General features: G+C 39.9%; 1 protein-coding gene across 3 annotated transcripts in view; it reads left to right on the plus strand.

The window, feature by feature from the left end:
* Nucleotides 1–20,548, plus strand: part of sytl5 (synaptotagmin-like 5) — a 33,354-nt gene extending 12,806 nt beyond the window's left edge. The window contains exons 2-18 of one of the 3 annotated variants that reach the window (XM_068704938.1): nucleotides 4,541–4,894; nucleotides 4,982–5,197; nucleotides 6,350–6,462; nucleotides 6,565–6,676; nucleotides 7,848–7,991; nucleotides 8,389–8,488; nucleotides 8,599–8,728; nucleotides 10,725–10,825; nucleotides 11,453–11,548; nucleotides 13,570–13,635; nucleotides 15,100–15,278; nucleotides 15,455–15,557; nucleotides 15,679–15,840; nucleotides 15,960–16,068; nucleotides 16,802–16,940; nucleotides 17,222–17,430; nucleotides 18,181–20,548. In XM_068704938.1, coding sequence (XP_068561039.1) covers nucleotides 4,776–4,894; nucleotides 4,982–5,197; nucleotides 6,350–6,462; nucleotides 6,565–6,676; nucleotides 7,848–7,991; nucleotides 8,389–8,488; nucleotides 8,599–8,728; nucleotides 10,725–10,825; nucleotides 11,453–11,548; nucleotides 13,570–13,635; nucleotides 15,100–15,278; nucleotides 15,455–15,557; nucleotides 15,679–15,840; nucleotides 15,960–16,068; nucleotides 16,802–16,940; nucleotides 17,222–17,430; nucleotides 18,181–18,323 — 2,241 coding nt within the window. In that variant the 5' untranslated portion in view covers nucleotides 4,541–4,775 and the 3' untranslated portion in view covers nucleotides 18,324–20,548. The remainder of the gene's footprint in view (nucleotides 1–4,540; nucleotides 4,895–4,981; nucleotides 5,198–6,349; nucleotides 6,463–6,564; nucleotides 6,677–7,847; nucleotides 7,992–8,388; nucleotides 8,489–8,598; nucleotides 8,729–10,724; nucleotides 10,826–11,452; nucleotides 11,549–13,569; nucleotides 13,636–15,099; nucleotides 15,279–15,454; nucleotides 15,558–15,678; nucleotides 15,841–15,959; nucleotides 16,069–16,801; nucleotides 16,941–17,221; nucleotides 17,431–18,180) is intronic. The other 2 variants (XM_068704939.1, XM_068704940.1) reach the window with 2 other exon arrangements.
* Nucleotides 20,549–20,608: the final 60 nt, after the last annotated feature.

Below are 20,608 nucleotides of genomic sequence, written 5' to 3' on the forward strand. Positions count from 1 at the left end.
GTACATACCACTGGGAGATGTCAGGGTTATACATTAAAACGAAGGAGAGCCATGGTGTGTAGCTCCTACCCACCCGGGAAAAAAACAACATCTAGACAGAATAAAGGTTAACAGACTTGTGCAGCTGTCTGTTACATGGAACTTGTATAATTTTAATAACTTATTGATGGTCTGGACATGCTGCTCTTCACACTGTCGCCACCTCTGTCAACATTGCGTGGTAGTGAAGATGCTAGAAAACATAAATTATCTGGAAAAGCATTATCCCCCCCAGGAGATGGAGAATCTGCTGACACGAGGTTAAAGAGCTACTGTATGATTTATTCATTATCTTTAAGGCAAAACAGATCTGTGCTGCCCCTTGCTGAAATAACAAGACTAAAGCAGGAGTCATAGCTGATGAATTTTCAATTTAAAATGTGGGGGCGGTGTACCAATCACAGGGCTGACACATAGACACAGACAACTATTCACATTCACGATAATTTTGAGTTGCAACCTGCATGTCTTTGGACTGCAGGAAGAAACTGGAGAAAACCCACACAGTTAAAGGAATGGACATACTTCTCCCATTTGCGAGTTAGTTCGGATGTGGGCGTATACTCAGACGTGTATTGTGTGCAGCGTAATGCTCAAGGGCCCAAATCACATTCACAAAGACTTCCAGTTAAACCAGAGTTCCAGTTAGCAGCATATGCCAGCTTCAAGAGGTCTGACCATCCCCATCTGTGTTAGTATTGTATCACAATGGCAATGCAATACACAAGGATAAGCACCTGGAGAGGACAGATGTTTGTTGTTTGAATCACAGGAGCACTGATGGCTGGAGGGGACAACTTGTTTGTGTTATGGTGAGACGCCAAAGTGCAGCACTATAACAATATAATGGCATTAAAAATGATCATGGAGGTAACTAGAAAAGTGCGAGGGTCGAAGGGATTTGCAATGTCAGAACATCTTACACTGTTTTCCTCATTACACAATTTACATTTGAAGGTTTTCCTCCTTCCTTCCTAGCAGAACAGTCCAGTATTGAGCTACACACAATCCAGCTGTGGCCTGGATCATAACTGAAACGCTCATATTTTGCCTGGTATCTCTGTTCCTTTGTCTGCCCATTGACTGTTCAGTAATGAATGCATTTTATTGATAACGTGTTTATCCCATGTTCATTTCTCATCCAAGTCTACTTTGCGTCTCTGCCAACTGGAGTCCAGCTGCTCCCAGCACATCTGTGGTCTTTAATTGGTTCTGCTGTCTATAAGCCTGGCCACCTGCAGAAACACACCACACTGACAGGTGGTAAAATGCCACATAGTTACAAAACACCAAGTATGATTACAATGTGGCTTTGTGGCCAGATGTGCCCCGGTGGAGCACAGACTTGGTGACAAAAACGATCCATTCCATGTTTGAACAATGTGAATTGTGGAAAAGATGAAAACGTTCCCCGCACTGTGTTGAGAAGGTCACCGAGCTTTGCTTGGAGCTTTGTTATTAGTGCATAGCTGAGAAGCAAGTGTGTTTCCGCCGCTCAGCCAAAGTTTAACTGTCTCATGACTCGTGTTTGCTCAGGGCAGCAAGAGCGGCAGCGGGAATGTGTGCAGTGTGTACTCAGGGAGGGCTGCGTCAGGACTCACGCCTACTGCAGCACACAATTCAAACTCTGAGATACTGTTGTGCTCTCACGGCACAACTGTAATATGAAAGATGCTCAGATAAATATTAGTTTTTCTTTATTGATTGTTGAAGTCAATCCAGTACGCCAGGAGTATCATGTAGCACAGTTGCTTGGCTACCACAATTTTCTGTGTGGTTATAGTCTGCATTTTTGGCTTCCTTGCTTTATATACACTACTACTTGCCAGTTTTTTTAAAAAACCTAGCCAAAACTAATGTAGTTTAATGCAACAGTCCTAGTGCACCTAAGAAGTGGATCAGTTGGACACTTGGACTGCAGCTCTGTCCCACACAGACAGTGAGTATTTGTGTGAGGACAACTGGCAATCTATGCATGTGTTTGTGTATTGTAGCGTTGTCGCTGGTAGCAGATTTAATACATAATAATGAATTAATATCAATTTATGTAACTATTATTAATGATTTAATTCAGATTTATAAACCAATACATTAGTATAAAAGAATGATGGTACTGAGCCTACGCCACAAGCCACCATTAGTTTGACTTATTTTACATTTTTGGATACCACCCAATTTTGGAAAAATTGAGAAAACTTCCAAATTTGTTATTAGTCAATTAAATCTACAGAGTTCTTCTCAAGGTGTACAGGGACCTATTATTTCATATACACACAAATCAAATTATCAAGTTATTTATAAACTAAACGACTAATAAATGAATAAGCAATAAAATAAACAAAAGGAAGGGAATGAATAAAGAATATAATGAACAATACTGTGAATAACGTTGAACCACACATAAATGAAAAGGATTGCATATGACCAGGTACAATCAGTGACTCATATCATTGATTGAGGTCTGTCAATTAAATCATCATTTATACCTTAAATTTAGCTTTAGCGGGGGGGGGGGGGGGGGTATCCCTACCAGGAAGTAAGACTCATGCTCATAAAAAATGCTCATTACAAAGCTACCAAGGTTTTTTTCTTTTAGCCTCACTGGCTCTGGATGGAACGGTCTGTCAATCCACAACTTTGGCCCATATTAAAATATCGAATCAATTATTGGATGATCTGCCATGAAATTCTGTTCATAGATGCATGCTTCCTACAGGATGCATTGTAATGACTCTGATAATACCCCAACTTTTAATTTAGTGCCACCATCAGGTAAAATATGTCCAATATCTGACGAAATACATGCAAAACAGCCTCTCAGAGCTGCTAGTTTTGTCCACTGTTGACGTGAGTGGTTGACCATTAGATTTGAGATAATAACACTGTGGTGTGTTTGTAAACCCCCACAGCACCACAGAGAAGACTCTTGTGCAACTTCGGGTGATGCCCAACACAGATAAGACCAAAAGTAAGGTTACACCCTAAGGAAGGCCTTTTGTGGTCGCCGAAAAACGCTTTGAATTGCCTTGTTGCTGAAATGTGCTGAAGTTGCCTTGCCTTCCAGGAGAAGTCACAGTCATTGAATCATAAGAGTTATTTATATTCAGCAGTTAAGTATTTTAAATGCAAAGGTATCTTTAAATCTACATTATTTCCTGTATTAAATCCATCTCATTCCCAAGGTGAAGAAAGATCTCTTCATCGGCTACAATGCAGCTGCAGTTCATCTTAAAACGCTATAATCACTGATGTCATGGTGTGCCTTTGGTTGCAAATGAAGCTGAGATGATGTCTGCCAGTTCATTAGTGCTAATTCATGTTAAGTGAAGGGAAGAGGCGAGAGAAGAAAGGGCGAGGATGAAAGAGACAGTGATGAATAAGGACTGAAGGAGGCTGGTGTGGGCTTATGCAGATCCCTCCACTCCATTCAATTTTTATTTCCCAACTTAATTTACACAAGCACTGGCAGAATTCTGTCCCTGTCCTCCCATATATATTAGTTTCTGATCTTCTTGGTCGGTTTTATTGAAAGCATGGATGGCTATTTTTGTGCAAATCAGGTTATTAGCGGTAGTTCACCCGATCAGCATAACAGCTAGATTGTGAATCGAGTGTGTTCATGTATAGCATTCAAACCAAAGAACAACCAAAGAAATTCTTATTTGACTGAAATTTATACAATTTTGTCGACATATAGATTCATTGATTTAATAGACAGTTATCAGATTCTCAACAAAGAATCACACAAAAGCACAACTTTAAATCTTGTTTTTACAAGAGATGTGCTCTTGTAAAAACAAGAGCACATCTGACTTGTTTCTTAGAAACAAGTCACTTGGCATTAACACTGACTAATCGACTAAAGAAATTTTAGTTGTCTAAGACCAAAGAGATCGATTAGTCGACTCATTGACTAAGACTGCAGTGGTGCGCATATGTTATCTTCCCTGAGGTATTGTGTGTGTGTGTGTGTGTGTGTGTGTGTGTGTGTGTGTGTGTGTGTGTGTGTGTGTATTGACCTAGATCCATCCAAGTTGTTGAGATATTTCAGTCCGGATCAAAAGTGGGGGACCTGCAGACTGACTGATTTCCATCCCTCTTTAGTATCTGCCAAATTAATGTTATTTAACTGAGAGCATTGACATTAAGGTGTGAAGATAATTAGACCTTGTCTTGTCATGAATTTCAGGAAAGATAGAGCTTTGCTAATAGAAGCTGAGAAATGTGGGTGTTGTGCTCTGAATGTCAGGCTTGGAGCCTAATTGGGAGCTTGTTAAGCTGCTGTAGAGCTGTCGAATGTCTACCAATTACTTGTGCTTCCTCTTGTCATCTTGTAAATCATTGTCTTATTTTAATAAATGCTTTAATAAACATTAGAAAAAATAAGCTCTTAAACCAGGACTTTTATTGTCAACCCTTATATTTATATTTTTCATTAATGAGTTATTAATGTCAGTCATGTTTTACTAACTTTCTATTGTGTCTGTTTGACCTCATTTAGGCTTCCTGAGAGTGGTCAGCTCTTGTCAGCTTCCCTAAGAAACAGATGTCAGAGGAGGAAACGCCAGCGGGACAAAGTTTGGACTATGTTGGCGCTAAAAGAACAACAACCCAATCGTGAGCAGAAAATTACAGAAAGAGGAGCTTTTTGAAGCATAATGTAGCTCATTCAGACGTCTTTCCTGCAACATCTTTGCTTTGGTGATTTCATCGACCAAGTGTACACTGAGGGACAAATGGAGCAGGTCGGGGAGGATCTCAACCTCTCCTATCTCCTGGAACATGAAAGAGACATGATCCTGAAGGTGCTGCAGAAAGATGAGAAATTGAGGAAGCGAGAGGACAAGAGGATACGGTGAGGACTTCAGTATTGCAAGTTTTAACGTTCATACTACAGAGTTTTCTTAATGTCCCTTTATATTTTCTTTTTTCTTGCCTGCAGGAAGCTGAAGAATGAGCTGCTGGAGATCAAACGGAAAGGGTCCCGTCGGCCCCAGGAGGTGGAGGAGCGACAGTGCGCTCGCTGCATGAAGAGTTTGGGCCTCATCTTCGGCCGTGGAGATCTCTGCAAGGAGTGTCAGCTGCGCGTCTGCGACGACTGCCGCGTTACATCTTCCAAAAGACGCCAGTGGAGATGTAACGTTTGTGCCAAGATCTCGTAAGAGCAAAAACAGCCTATTGTTTAGAAGAGCAATTGACTCCAGATGGTTCGGATCAGATGGTTAATGACACCACATATGTCTCCATTTGTCAGTGAGGGCTTCGGGTGTTTCAGCGCTGTCATCTTCTACAGGGCTTAAAAGAATAATGACCAACCCCCCAAAAACCCTTTTGAGCACTAAAGACCTTTATTTGTGGCACCCACTTTGAGGGTTTATACATTCTAGACAAAGAAGTAATGTGAGATATTTACAGCTCTGCTACAATGAACTGTTAAGAGCTAACTGAATAATTACTTATAAACATCAGGGTTGTGTGTCTGTTGTTGAAAATCGATCAGCCGTAGGATCTTTCTACAGTCGCTCTGCACACTCAACATTCACGCAATAAAAATATATATCAATCCCAGAAATACTGTAGCATATATATCTTATCAAGTCCTCCACTGCTGCCGGTCTGAATAATCACACTGTGACCACGAAATGTTTTTGTGTGAGAAGTAAAACCTTTTTGCTTGTGTGCTAGTAGCAATGTTTTGGCTCTCTCCAACTACTCGTGTAACCCACAGAAAGAAATGAAGAAATGGACTGAATTAGTGAAACTCCAGCAGAAGGGGAGAAAGTGGTTACACGAATCAATCTTTATCTAGGGTATCTGCAGGTCCTGAACAGTCGTACAACAACAAAAGGCCAGAGGGAAAGTTAATTTAATCCTAGTGTATTTTATAGCCTGCAGTAGTCAGTAGTGTTAGTTATAAGAAAAATAAATGTGTTTTTTTTACTTTTGGTTTATCCATATATCCATTTTCTGTTTTTTATTCAGTTCTAGTTTGTGTCTAATGTTTAATTAATGATATTATTATGAATTATTGTTATATACAGTGAGGAAGTACTGACAACAATGTGTTGTCAAAAACCTTCATGCACTTGGTAAACTATTCTTCGTCTTATCCTCCCTACTGGTTGGTTAATATTTTTTAAACTTTGGCTGGTATGACTGTGAAACAGATGATATCAAAAAAAGTCTTTAAAAGTCTTACATTTTACATACTGACCCCTGCAGAAACACCGATAACTCACTGATTGACGATATCTTAGTCTGGGTGGCCTTTTGTATGTTGAGGCTCCCAGTAATGTTTGTGTGTTTGCAGGGAGCTCAAGGTGGTAACAGGAGAGTGGTTCCTGGAGGAGCGGTCCAAGCGCTTTGAGCAGGGAGTGCCGAGCAGCGACGTGATCAAACAGACAATCATGAGTAGCCCAACCAGTGAGTTTCACCACTAATGTCCTCTTACCCAAACCATAATGATTATGTGGAGTAGTGTAGAATATATGCTGGTTGCATTAATGCAATGTTTTTGATTACCAGTCACAGACAAAAATTCAACAGAAAACCTGTCAAACCCTTCTGAGTCGGACAGATCCGACACCCCGAAATCCAACAGAAGTGCAATACTTAACATCGGTGCCAGGAGGAAAGGGTAAGCAGAGGAAGAATAAAACAGCTCAGTTTAATTTCATGCAAACACATACATGTTCTGAATATTAGAGGGTTTACTGAGTGAATAACACAACATGAAAACACAAGATATGCAACATATGCAGTAAACAGAGTGCACAGGATAAAATCATCTCAACCGGCATTTGAATGAAATCTGCAGTGTGTTGAGAACTCGCCTCAGTACAAAAGGCATTAGAAAAGATCAAGGGGATACTCATATGATTTTACAGAGACTTTGAATGCATTTCAAAATATATTTGGCAAAGCAACACAGCAGTAATTGGATTGTGGCGGCTTGCATCGCTCCACATCTTGGCTGCACTCTGATGGTACCTGTAGGCATCACAGTGATTCAGTCAAAAAACTTAAAAAATAACAAGAAGCTGTGATTATTTTATGAGAGTGGGGATTACTGAACATTTTCTGACTAATGAATGGAATAACCCATCATTAAAGAAAATATTAAACATCATTGCAGGAATAATGATATTAAAAATTGCGAGGAAGAACTCATAGAGCGAAAAAAGTGGACTTCTTTTATTTGAATCTAGATCTGCATCAACATTCACAAAATGTAAATGGACAATAATCGGATTCATATGCCAGAATTTTGACAATCAAGTAAATGCCGTGGTAAAAGACAATTAGAGAAATAGTTCAATTATCTGTACTTCGGCACAGTGCTGCTTTGAACTAGATGCTTTTGTTGGTATGCTGGTGTGGCACAAAGCATATTAATATGAAATTGCCCACAGACTTATATGTGTTATTTAATATGCAAACACTCCTTTTCAAATATTTGCGTACGTGGCTGTATAAACTATTGGTTTGCGGTATGTTCTTCAGTTGACTATCACATCTAAAATAAATTTGCCACTGAAGATCAGCCAATAGTGTTATCATTTTTTTATTTATACTTTACAAAATAAATCCTTTTTAGAATATCTCCTTTACTAGATTTCCTCTGCAGGATGCAAACTGTAGAGTTGTGACTTAGATAATCTTGATAAAGCAGAGAGACACAGTGTAATAACTCTGCAATAATGGACATGACTGAATATCTCCAGTTAACAGTAGATAACAGGCTTCATGTATGTGTGCGTGCATGTGTGTGTGTGTGTGTGTGTGTGTGTGTGTGTGTGTGTGTGTAGAAGGATGAAGATGGATAAAAAAGGCAGCCGACTGGCCTTGAAGCCGGAGAATGGAGTCGACAGCGTCGGTGTGAAATCTGTTTTGGCTGGAGACGCTCACAGCGTAAGAAGTGTTCGCTCGGCACCGAGTCCACGTTCCAACAGGTGTCCATGCTTACCTACGAACAGACTGAACTGTGTGCTGTATACCACTTCCATACAAATATTTCAAATAATATTTTTATCATCAAAATACAGTCCCAAAGAGATCTAATGATGAATTAATTGAAACTAGATGGAAAGCGCAACAAATCCTTCTTACACATGCAAGCATAAAGGCAAAATATTTCAAAAGAGAAATAAGCCACAAAGTCAAGTGAGATGTCAGTGACGTTAACGAATCTATTGATGTTTGAGTAAATGTTATTTATGAAGCCAAAGAGCCTCAGGCAGGTTGTTTCCCAAAAGTGTTACACAACTACGTAAGACTTAAATTGATGTTATTTCATGATGAAAGATGAACAGAATATCATGGGATGGCTGGTTTCTTTACGGTTTTCAGGGGCGGTGCCGAGGCCTTGGAGTCCTCAGGGATGCCCACTGTACCCAACAACCTGCGTTCCCAAACTCCAGACACTCTCAGTGACAACCGGAGGGTCAGGGTCAGCAACTGATACACACAAACACACATACAGCAACACACTGGGGAAATTGTGTGGTTCAAATTCTTATTTTAACAGCTTGGGTGTGTTGGATTTGTTTCTGCACACAGCCTGATGGAGCGGAGAGCGTTGCCAGTGTACACTCCAGTGACAGTGCGCCTGAGAAAAAAGCTACTGGCCATCACAGGACAAATTCGGGCACCCCGACAATTTCTGTGTCCAGGGCCTCGGTTTCATCAGGTATCACAGTCATTTTTTATTTTTTTTTGCTTCACATTGGAGCGACATGACTCCTGCTGTTGTCTCACAGCTTCACAGCTCACAACCATTGCAACATCTGAATCACAGTCTCAGGATGTGTTAGAGGCAGCCGTATCATATCAAAGGTGATGTTAGACAGTCGAGCCAGAGCTGTGCAAAAATACTCAGCTGCTCGCAAACTTAGACCTCATAAAGGACGAAATTTCTCCGTCTGTGAGGAGCAGATGTAACGTGTGCACAAATAACATTATTAACTTACACCCCCGTCACTGTCTGTTGCTTTTCTTTATGAGTTGAACTCTCCACTTTTTTAAGTTTAATGTTCTCCACTTTGTCTCTCTCAGTTTCAGAGCCTTTATCTCCACTAATAACAGCTGCTAAGAAGTGTGTCAGGATTTTTTTTCAATGGCTCAATTAGTGTCGTTAGCTGGAAAAGAGGAGGATCGCCACTTACGCCCACAGATGTGTCAGATGATATACTCAGTAATAAACAGTATAGCTCACCATTTTGTTTTGTCATTGAATTTCCAGTTTGGCATCATATTTACACTGCTAATCAATTTCCAAATCTTACTCAACTTCCCTCTTTTTTTTTGCCCATATGTATTTGACATTACTTATTTTGGGAAATGTACCGACTCACTTTATCTTTTTCTCTGAGTTAGATGAAAATATCTATATCAATCTCATGTCTTTGTGTATGGAGCTAGAGCCACGTGGAAAGTATTTGATCATCATAAAGACTGCTATGCAATCTCCAAAGTTCAAAAGTATGCTTTCCAGCTCTACAGTGACATATTATGTTTAATCTGTACACAAAGAGTTTTTGAAGCCTTTTTAAAATCTGAAACACAAGCAAAGCAAAGTGTTATAAAACGATTAAACTGACATAAACTGCAATTGTTAGCATGTCTTGCTAGCTAAGAATCCCTTGAAGGTGCAATATACAACATTCACAGCAAATATATAGTGCAGTAATGTCTGCCTTCCTCTGTGTGTGGTCATCCTTTGTTCTTTGTTTACATAGCTGGCCATCCTTTTAGTGCATGTGAGTGTGTTTTACTGATCAGCTCATTGCCGCTGCTCTGCACTGCTCTCATACGGCTGTTATATCTAATAACGCTTTCCTGGCCGACAGTGTCGGCACGAAAGCGTAGCACACACCCTCTGGTTCCCCCTCAGGTAAACACTGTTAGCTCTGTCAGCACGTTTGCTGTAGTTGCTGTAGCAGCAAGCATAAATCACATTTAAGACGAGGACAGTGTGTCCAACCACCGTTGGAGAGTTTGTGAATAGAAACCATATTAGAAACACATCCAATGCACAATTCACTGTATTCTGGCCAAGAAATACTTCTCTATAGTGCCACATCAGACAGGTTCTTTAGTGCATTTGTGTGTGTGTGTGTGTGTGTGTGTGTGTGTGTGTGTGTGTGTGTGTGTGTGTGTGTGTGTGTGTGTGTGTGTGTGTGTGTGCGTGAAGAATAGCATATGTTTAATTTAGTTTTTTCTTTGGGCTTACAAAAGGGCATCTTTTATTTATTAAAAAAAAGTTTAGTTTGGTTAAAGTTATTCCTTTGTCTTTTGTAGGCCTAGCTTGTTTTTAAGAAAGAAAATTGGGTGTTATGAGAAAAAATTAGAGGTCATATTGCCCACGCCTATACACACAGTTGTGCACTGTTCTAACATCTGTACATGGATAATTAACTGGTGAACCTGCTGGTATTTGCCTGTGACCTGTTCGCTTAAGACCCTCTCTTTCAGCATGATATAATAAATCTGGCCATCAAATGTATATTTATGTTATATGGAGAGTAAAGTTCACACAACCTGGAGTGAATCATTAGTTTCTACCCTCTCTTTTACTGTCTGCTTGTATTGTGTCTGTATTTGCCTTCCGGCCCTTGACTCCCTTCAAACTATTTTGTTTTGTCTTTCTGACTCCCCCGCCTCCCTTTCCTCCCTTCCTGCTCCAGATCACAGCCGCTCGGAGATGGACCTGTCAGCTCCTGGTTCTGAACCCAGCGACGATACCTTCAGTCTCAGGAGCCGTTCGGTCCCCGGGCTCAACGAAGCAGTAAGCCGCTTCAGCCATTTCCTTCTTCCTCCTTCAGCTCTAACTCTGCACACAGATTTGGTTTCTGTTACAAATTCACCGCAGGACCACAAACACGTAGATTTTTCAGTAACCTTTTAATACATAGATCTAATATACTGTGTGTCCATATTAAGCTCAGGATCTGAGCTGATGAACTCAACGTGAGGCGTCAGATGTGGGGCTGAATGTTAATTTCTCCCCAGAGCTCACTTCAAAGAGCATGACAAGCATCTAAACGGCTGTAGGCTGAAAACAGGTGGAGGATCTGATGGTCAGTATAGGGCTGCTTTGTCTCGTTTTTTACTGAATGGTCATTTCCATTCATAGTGCAGGCACTCACACTCACACACACATTTTACTTTTTACTCATTCATTCATTCTCACAAGTTTGATGCAAACCCAATGACATTGTGATTTTTGCGCGTGAAAAACAAGTAAACAAATTACCACACTCTGTCCTGACTTGTCTGGTTGAATTTATGGACGCTGGCTGCATCCTCCCACACAGACCTGCTGTGTGGAAAACTGTACTTTGTACAAGACGTTTTGGCCAGCTTCCCAGATGGCATCTCCTCTTTGATTAAATCTGAATGCTGTCATCTGCAGGAGTTTTCTGATGAGGATGCGGAGGAAGACATTGATGCCCTGATGTCAGCCCACAGTAAGACTGCCAACCGACGCTTCAGCAACGCACTGTCAACGGTAACACCCGTAAAAAAACCTAGTGCAAACATAACATCATCAAAAGCAGATTCTGGGAAGTGATGTGTGTTCACATACAGTACAAACATGTGCATGTACTCATACACCTGATGTGTGAGTCAGGCGTCTGCGTACTGTTGTTGACTGTGTAAACATGGTGTAAGCCTGTTTTTACAAACAATTTCCTCTGGCGCTGCACACTTAGAAAGCCTGCTGCATTTACATAAACTAACTTGTAATATCATAATGTGAACGATTACTGCTGCGCGTGTGAGAATACACACGTTTCAAGGTACTTTGATGTTGTGTATGTAGTTGTTACTTTGGTATATTATTAGGTTGATTAACCTGGATATTACATCATCTACCCCCTAGTGGTATCTAGCTATGCTGATAGTTTTATGTGCACAAGATTTTAGATATTGGTCTCTGTTTGTCAATGCTGTTGCATATTATCACATTTCTCAATTCTGGATTTCCCATGTTTACACTTGGGCCTTGAGCACAGTTGACTTGGTCACTTGGTCTATAAAGTACCAAGTCTGGCAGAAAATTCAAATAGCCCTAAATAATTGGTTTATTTCCTGACTTGTTCAGTCTCCTTGTTCAGTCTGTGTGTGTGTGTGTGTGTGTGTGTGTGTGTGTGTGTGTGTGTGTGTGTGTGTGTGTGTGTGTGTGTGAGAGGTTGTATTTAATTTGAGAACTCCACAGCAAAACAGGCGAGACAGACGTCCTGCCTGTCTGTCATTTATCATTTCATCTCATAAATGACTAGGAGCCGTCACTGAGCTCCTGTTTTCAGTATGAATGGAAGAGCAAGGAGGTGATGAGGGACATTATGCAGATAGTTGAATCAAGCTTTAATATACTCAGCCTGCTGTTACATGATTCACCTCATGGAGGGCTTTGGATAGATAATGATAGCACAACGGAGTATTAGTGCCATTTATTTAATATTGCACTTTCTATCACCGGTTAGATTGTGTTTTTCCAGCTTTAGAGAAACCTTTATTGTTATTCTATTTATTCAGTTTTACTGATGATTCAAAATGAGCAATACACATACACCATATTAGCCAGTTTATTAAGTACCACTAGCTACAACTGTCTGTAATTAATCCTACCTTTGCAAAGGTTATAATATTATTACATTATGAAGGATGTAGTTTGTGGTGCTGTTGAGTTGTAATGCATTATACAGAGAGGTGTTTCTATTACTTAGACTACTCTCATTTATATAAATGGGATGGACAAAACAATAATAGTAAATAATAGAAATATCTATCAGTATTACAGCTGAGACTGATGAGAATGTTATTAGTTTTCTAGATCTTTGGTCATAAAACAAGTAGTGGACAAATTAAATCAAATTAAAGCTGGATTAAAAATCAGAAAATCGCAATAGGATCAAGTCAATAGGATTCGTCCTCTGGGGACCATTAATATCTGTACAAAATGTAATGACAATTTATCAAACAGCTTGTTGAGATATTTCAGTCTCTCTCATCACTTGGGCTACAACACTGTGACTAGAATGAATTATGAAATCTAAAATATGTAAATATATATATATATATACATATATATATATATATATATATATATATATATATATATATATATATATATACAATTATTGTTATATAAACATCACAAAGGAACTACATAGCTTCCTCATTCTGACTGTTTGTGTGTGAGTGAGTGAGTGAGTGTGTGTGTGTGTGTGTGTGTGTGTGTGTGTGTGTGTGTGTGTGTGTGTGTGTGTGTGTGTCCAGTGGTTCCAGATGAGTTGTAATCTCTGGTTTTATCTGATCATCACCATGGCAACCATGTGTTTCTGGCTGTGCTACTGTAGACAGGGTTTCTGTATCTCCTCCTCAAGGGGGGGGGGGGGGGGGGGGGGGCCTGCATCTATGACTAGTACATCAAAGATCACAGACCTATCTCCTTCTCCATTTTTTTCTTCCTTCCTTCCTTCCTTCCCTCCTTCCTCTCTATCTCATAAATTAATCTGCTGCTAGTCTTCCACTCCTGGCTCAGAGAGAAGGTGGGGGTACCTCAATATCCCCGACTCAGATGCTGAGACTGTAAGTCTTCCCTTTCCACGTCTGTGCATGCATTTATATTCACCACTATATGATAAAACAGTAAAATGCAGCAGAAATGCATCAGAGCACAAATCTCTAGCATTCATTAATGTCTACTGAGTTTTTTTAAATGTGATGGTAGCTCCATCTCTTTCCATTAAGTCTACGCTCCCTACATTCAACTTTTGGTCATTAATCACACTGGCTCCAAGCAGGATATAAGTGAGGTAGACTTCCCAGTAGAAGAAACACAGTGTGGCTCAATTCTGGCTTTCTTTCCCCAGCGCTCTCCAGACAGCAATATTATCATCAGTGGATTATACCATTTAAATCCTGCCCAAAGCTACAACAGCCATGTGTGCCAGAAAAAAAATCACCTGCTGGGTTTGTAATGATTGGAGTCTTTTGTTCATGAAATAGGTTTTGCAGGTACACAACATGAGGAGGCAAAGTGTGCTTTTCAATATCTCTAATTTGGCAATCTATGAAACTCACTGTCGGACAGTCATTGTAAAGTTAACTGTCTGGATGGTACAGATAATAATCTAACCACATGACTGGAAACTTTCACTCTTCTAACAAATAAGCAATTTTAAAGAGATTATCTTGAACTTTCAAAAACTGTGACAGGTATTTGTCACTATTTTCTGACATTTCAAAGACCAAACAATAAAGAGGTTAATCAAGGAAATGATTGGCAGGTTGCTCGATAAGGAATGGTTAAAGTCACTCTCTCAGAGAAAGAGAGAAACATATAACACTGAAACTATAAAAAGCATAAATCCCACATGGAAATCAGTGCCACTTATGTATTTCCACCTCATCCTTTCACTCGTTCATTTATAAAACAATGTGGTCAAGTTTTCCTCTCTGTTACACATTCTTTCATATGTATTCATCTTTCCAAAACTTCTTATTCCTGAAAAGAATAATTTTACTGTCTCATCAGTATTATTATATAGATCCAGAGACCCAAATAATACAGTATTTTTGGGACATAATACAAACTGCAAGGTTGCGATGTGCACAATATATAACTGTGAATCTTCATCTAGAATTCTTGGATTTTGGTCAACAGTATTTTCATCCAGGCAAGCTTCACTAAGAGCAGTGCTCACTACATATCTTTTCAGCAGGCCACCGAATCTTTTGAAGTCTACAGTATACAACCTTGTGGGGCTGCAGTTGTAGCAACTTAAAATGTGATTCTGTTTCCATGAGTCTTACCCTCAACATTACCATGCTCTGCCACAGATTGAAGTTCATAAAGGGCTGCAACTGTTTCATTTCTACCTTGTTTCATCAGCGTTCTGTAATACTTTCGATGTTGTTGTTTTCTTTGTCTTTCCCCCGTTTCTCTTTAATGCTTCATATCTCATGTGTCGTGTTCTGTCCTCACCTCTTCAACTCTCCTTGACCTTCTCCCTCTCCTACATCTCCTTGTCTTTGTTCTTTGCCTAACAGAGTAGTATAAACAGCATGATGAGCATGTACAGTGAGACTGGTGACTATGGCAACGCCCGGGTGAGCGGCGAGATCCTGCTGAACATCAGCTACAGCTACAAGACTGGTGCTCTCAACGTCCTGGTGAAAGAGTGTCACAACCTGGCCACAGGAGACGAGAGGAGGCAACGCACAGACACGTGAGACTGCAAAAACACCATCAGACTTCTTGAAAATTGTTTTCAGTTTTATTTTCGGAGTAATGTGACTGGTCCAGGATGTGTTTCAGGGGCATGTTGTTGGATTTAACAAGAACAAAAAGTGTCCATCTCCTCCTGCGGAGCCCGACTGAGTCCCTGTGTCTTTTTCATGGCAGATATGTGAAGACGTACCTGCTGCCAGATACGTCACGGCAGAGCAAGAGGAAGACAAGCATCAAGGCCAACACCATTAACCCTGTTTTCAATGAGAATCTGAGGGTCAGTGGCTGAAATATACTAAATAATCAATATACTAGAAATATACTAGAAATGTGAAGTCAAATTGCAAGAATTCCAAACTTTTATATCATTGAGCTCATGTTTTTGCTGTGTTGTGCAGTACGTGATCAGCCACTCTCAGCTGGAGACTCGAACGCTGCAGGTCTCGGTGTGGCACCACGACCGGTTTGGACACAACAGCTTCCTGGGAGAGGTGGAGCTGACCTTTGACTCCTGGGAGTTTGATTCCCAAATAGAGGACTGGTACTCTCTGCTGCCCAAGGTAGAAACCACAATCAGAGCGTTGTCACGCATGCTGTTTTTTTTCTTCTACGTTATAGAAACAGGCACAAAGACAAGTGGTTGAGAGGGTTGTTAATGACATGAACTATGTTTGTGTAGGCAGAGGGCAATATAGAGTCCTCAATGCAGTATAAAGGAGAACTGACTGTCGTGTTGAAGTACATACCTGCAGAGAAAAACCTCACGCTGCCACTGGACCAAGTACAAGGTACATTCATAATTGCGATGACCAATATATATTATATTATATAGCATGTTTTAACTCAAATTGTGTTTTTTAAAAGAGTTATAAGTAACTGCTCGACAGATCATTTTATATGTATTTCCCCAAAACTCACTGTGACATATTTGGTATATTTGGAAGTTTATGTAGGTTTTGTGGGTTTTGCACAGCATGAGTTCGTAATAATGAGTGACCGGCCAGTGGAATGCTGCTTGGTAACAGGGTTAAATATATATTTTTTTTCCAACTTAGAGCTATATTTAAAATGAAGCATTTCCTTCACCCATCCAAACTAAAATATGTTTCCACGCAATTTAATGTAATAATTTCTCATAATTTTATTCCGTGTCTCTAATTAGTGCTCCTGCAAGAGTGAGGCTGAGATGTAACAAAAAATAGACCGTTTTGATTATGTGTCTGTAGATTGAATTTCTATCTAACTTATTCATACATTTGTGGTTTGTTGAAACATAAATATAAATGTCTCTTTCTGTGTTAAACCCATGTGATGATTATATAAGTATACATGTCCTGAGTTTGTACTTGGCCTACGTACGTACAAGGTGCTTGTGTATGTCTGTGGGGCATGCGTTTTCCTCATTATTTAAAGCATTTACTACGAAGTTGTTTCGTTTCTCAAGTGTGACGTAAATAAACCGAAACCTTCAAAATGAAGATTGTTTGTTCTTTCTGTGTGTCTGCTTCCCTCCTCGCTCAGTGAAAAAGGGCTTCCTGAAAAGCAAGAAGACGAGCAGCTTCACTCTGCCTAAAGGGGGCATGGTGGAGCTGCTGGTCAAAGGAGCCAAAAATCTAACTGCAGTCAAGTCTGGAGGCACTTCAGATCCTTTTGTGAAAGGGTGAGACGCTCTCTTCAGAGGGTTGGAAACTTTTGAATGGGGGCGAGACTGGGGAACAGTTTTATAGAAGGGGGGCACATCTGTAAAATTAGTCAAATCTATTAAAGCCACGATCCTCGGCAATAATAATTTATACGTTATGCAATTATTCGTTGTAATAAATGAATTCAGAATAAACAAGTTTAAATATACTAATAAGAAATATGTCTCCCTTGATACAATGTGATTTTGGAAAACCCCAACCTGAGTATTGTAAAGTTAAGTTTTATTCTTTTTCCCAGATATCTCCTCCCTGACAGCAACAAGTCAACCAAGCACAAGACGGTGGTGGAGCGACGCAGTGTGAACCCGCAGTGGAACCACACCTTCACCTACTGCGGCCTGCAGCCAGGAGACCTCAACAACGTCTGCCTGGAGCTCACCGTGTGGGACAAAGAAGCCCTGGCCAGCAATGTCTTCCTGGGAGGAGTCAGGCTCGGAGCTGGCACAGGTGTGTGAAAGACACATTATACATTATAAGCTCAAAGTCTTGTACAGAATTTCAGATAATGTGATTAAAGCCTCTGAAACTTTGCACAGTTCTCCATTTACTCAAAGACTTTACTGAAACTTTGAGGAACTGAGGCTTATCTGCATGAATAATCTGTGCTGTATTGTTTACTCCATAAAAATAAGCTTTTAATCCGATTTAAAGAAAGTGGCTTAAAACCTATTGTAAGGAACCTAAATGAAGGACATGTATGCATACTAAACAAAATCCTGAGGCATCAGTGAAGTCTCACTTGAAAAACCGGTATTCTTCCTCACGCTATTGATGTTTGCAGATTGAAAAACAAATTGTGTGAGCTGTGTGATTTGGGAGAAATGGAAAGTGAGGCCCATTTTCTTTTGTATTTTACACACTATGATGATTTTCGTGTGTCTATTTTTCCATGAAATGGCCTGACAGAACCCTGAAATATTCTGGCTTATCGATGATGAACAATTGGAATGGTTATTCAATTTGTGTGCGTTTAAAGGAACCACATATTCTGGATCTATGTATTGTAAGCCCACGTCGGTTGTTTGCATAGCACAACATGAAAACTTCATTCGTTCATGTATCGTTATAAAGTTAACTACAGATATCACTTCAAGTAATATCCAAAAGTGTTGAGCGGGCATTCATTTCCTCAGGGCTTGCTAGTAGTTCAAACAAAGGAAAACAAATATTTATGTATTTGTCTCTCTTCCCCTCAAGGCAAAAGCTATGGTAATGAGGTAGACTGGATGGACTCATACGGAGAGGAACAGCGGCTGTGGCAACGCATGATTGAAAACCCAGAAGTCCCTCATGAGTGTACTCTGATGCTACGATCCAGCATGCGCAAGTGCAACACATAAGCTGGATCGAATTACAGACAAGAGAGGATAAAAGAAGAATCAAAGCGAGAGTAAGATGTGACGTGAAGGCAGAAGGAGAGAGCTGGAGATGAAAGTGGAACGGTTGAGAAAAAAAAAAGTGTCCAGGACTCAAACGCTCATTAGGGAATAGAGACCGTCCTTCTTCCTAATTCTTTCCCCATGAGAGGCCCTGTGCAGCCAGTCATGCCTTACACACTCATCCACATGTGTCCCACCCACAGCCTCCCCTGCCCTCCAAAGCATCTAGTCTTTGACAAAGCACTGCTGTTTACCACTGTATATGAAAAACATGTGTTGTATGTAACTTACCTAGTCGAATAAGCACACGGTGTGACTTCTGATGTGTCCGTCCTCGTCTCTGTGCTTCATGAACCAGAGTCATATCTGCATGTAGTTACAGCTGACGGAGGCGTTAGACCCAGCTCTGCTCAACAATGTAGAGACTTAGACATTCCCTTTATAAGCAACCAGCTGCATCCTGGTTCGCATGACGATGCTGAGAGTCATTCCCTTATAAACAGAGGTGGAAAGTGACGAGTTCTTGTACTACTGTCTTACTCAAGTAGTAGACTTAATTTTTACTGAGGAAAACAACTTAGTTGAAATTACAATAGTAGCACTTTTTAAAAACTTCTCATCTCCGTTAATCTTCCATGCCCTCTCCAAAGTAGTGACCATGTTTTATTTATAAGCGTTCTTTTAGATCACTTTATGAGGGAAAATATTATTAATAATGGAGTATCTTCCTACAGGCTCTGATATTGTATGTGAGGTGAAAGTATAAATACTGATTTTAGAACAAACTAAAAAACAAGGTTTGCAGCTAATTTTGTTGAATATTTGTGGATTTCAATCACTCAATTAGTCATTTCAAAAAATACCAGAAAATGTGTGAAAAGTGGCCATCAAATATGCTCTAGGTGACGTCTTCAAATTTCAAAAGGATGTCTTGTCCAACAAACAGTTTCTAACCCAAAGACACTCAATTTACAATGAAATGAAACAGCACAAGATAACGAATCCTCACTCATTTGAGGAGCTGGAACAATCAAATGTTGAGCATTTTTAGCCACGCTATTGATGGTCAGTCAACAAAGATTTGAGGGATTGTCATTATATTTTGTTCAGACATTTAAGGTTCCCAATCCCAGTCAATGAATGCTAATGGCTTTAGTGGACATGACTTTAGCGCTACCATGAGGTTGATATTTGTAGTTTTGAGTAAAATATCTCAAAGACTTTAATAGATTGTCATGAAATTTTGTACAAGTGAATTGTAGACTAATAACTGATGTGTCTTCTGCGTTTTTATCAGGTCAAAACTAATGACAATGTTTGTGTTTAGTGCTAATTGGCAAATACTAGCATGCTAACAGGCTCAACAAAGTTGGTTAACATGGTATGCCCTTAGGCTCGTGGCTTGATAAATGACGACCAGTTAATTGAAAGCAAAATTGTTGGCAAATTATTTTCTGTTGATCAATAATCGACTCGCTGGTGTTGAAAAATGTACTTGCAGTAACAAGAGTGCTTACTTTCCACCTCTGGTTGTCAGAAAAAAGAATCTAGATCGATTACACAATAATTAACTTCAATGTAAATGATCATAACACTGTATCAGTGTGATAATAGAAACTGCATGGCATTAGAGAAAACAGAGGTAGAAGAACAAAAGAAAGTAACGCACTGATAAATAGATCATTTTACACTCAGAAGAGAAAGTGCAGGAACCCTGAGACAGAGGCCGTGTGTTATAGAGTGAGTCAGCACTGAGGCGAGCTGCCTTCATCTCAGGGGGAGCCTAATAATGACGCAGTGGCAGTCACCTTGTCCCTGTTGCCCGGGGCTCTGCCATCCACCATCCTGCGATATATCACAAATTTCACAATAACCATTCAAAAGTTAAACCCTGAACAACCATTTCTCATGTGGAATGCCAATTTTGTTGCGCTTGTCCTCCGCTCTGAAGTCCCTGAGCACAACGGTTTCACACTGCACAATTATAGTAATAATACATGGTGTTTACTGTACAACATACTTTAGATGAGAGGCTCGTGCAATACCTGATTACTGAAGAAACTCTTGATTTACAGCATGTACTATCTCTGTTGTGTCTAGTTTGCAAGCATCAAACTCTGTATTCACTGTATTCAAACCTATTTTGTCGCAAATCTGTTATTTTGAAATAAATCCATCTTTCCATAGACTGTTTGCTTTTTCTGTTTGGGAATATATCCTATATCAAACTATTTGGATGAGTTATT

The sequence above is a fragment of the Cebidichthys violaceus genome, unplaced genomic scaffold (assembly GCF_023349555.1).
Source record: "Cebidichthys violaceus isolate CVI_PGR_0920_01 unplaced genomic scaffold, fCebVio1.0.p SCAF_11, whole genome shotgun sequence".
In the NCBI taxonomy this organism is placed as follows: Eukaryota; Metazoa; Chordata; class Actinopteri; order Perciformes; family Stichaeidae; genus Cebidichthys; species Cebidichthys violaceus.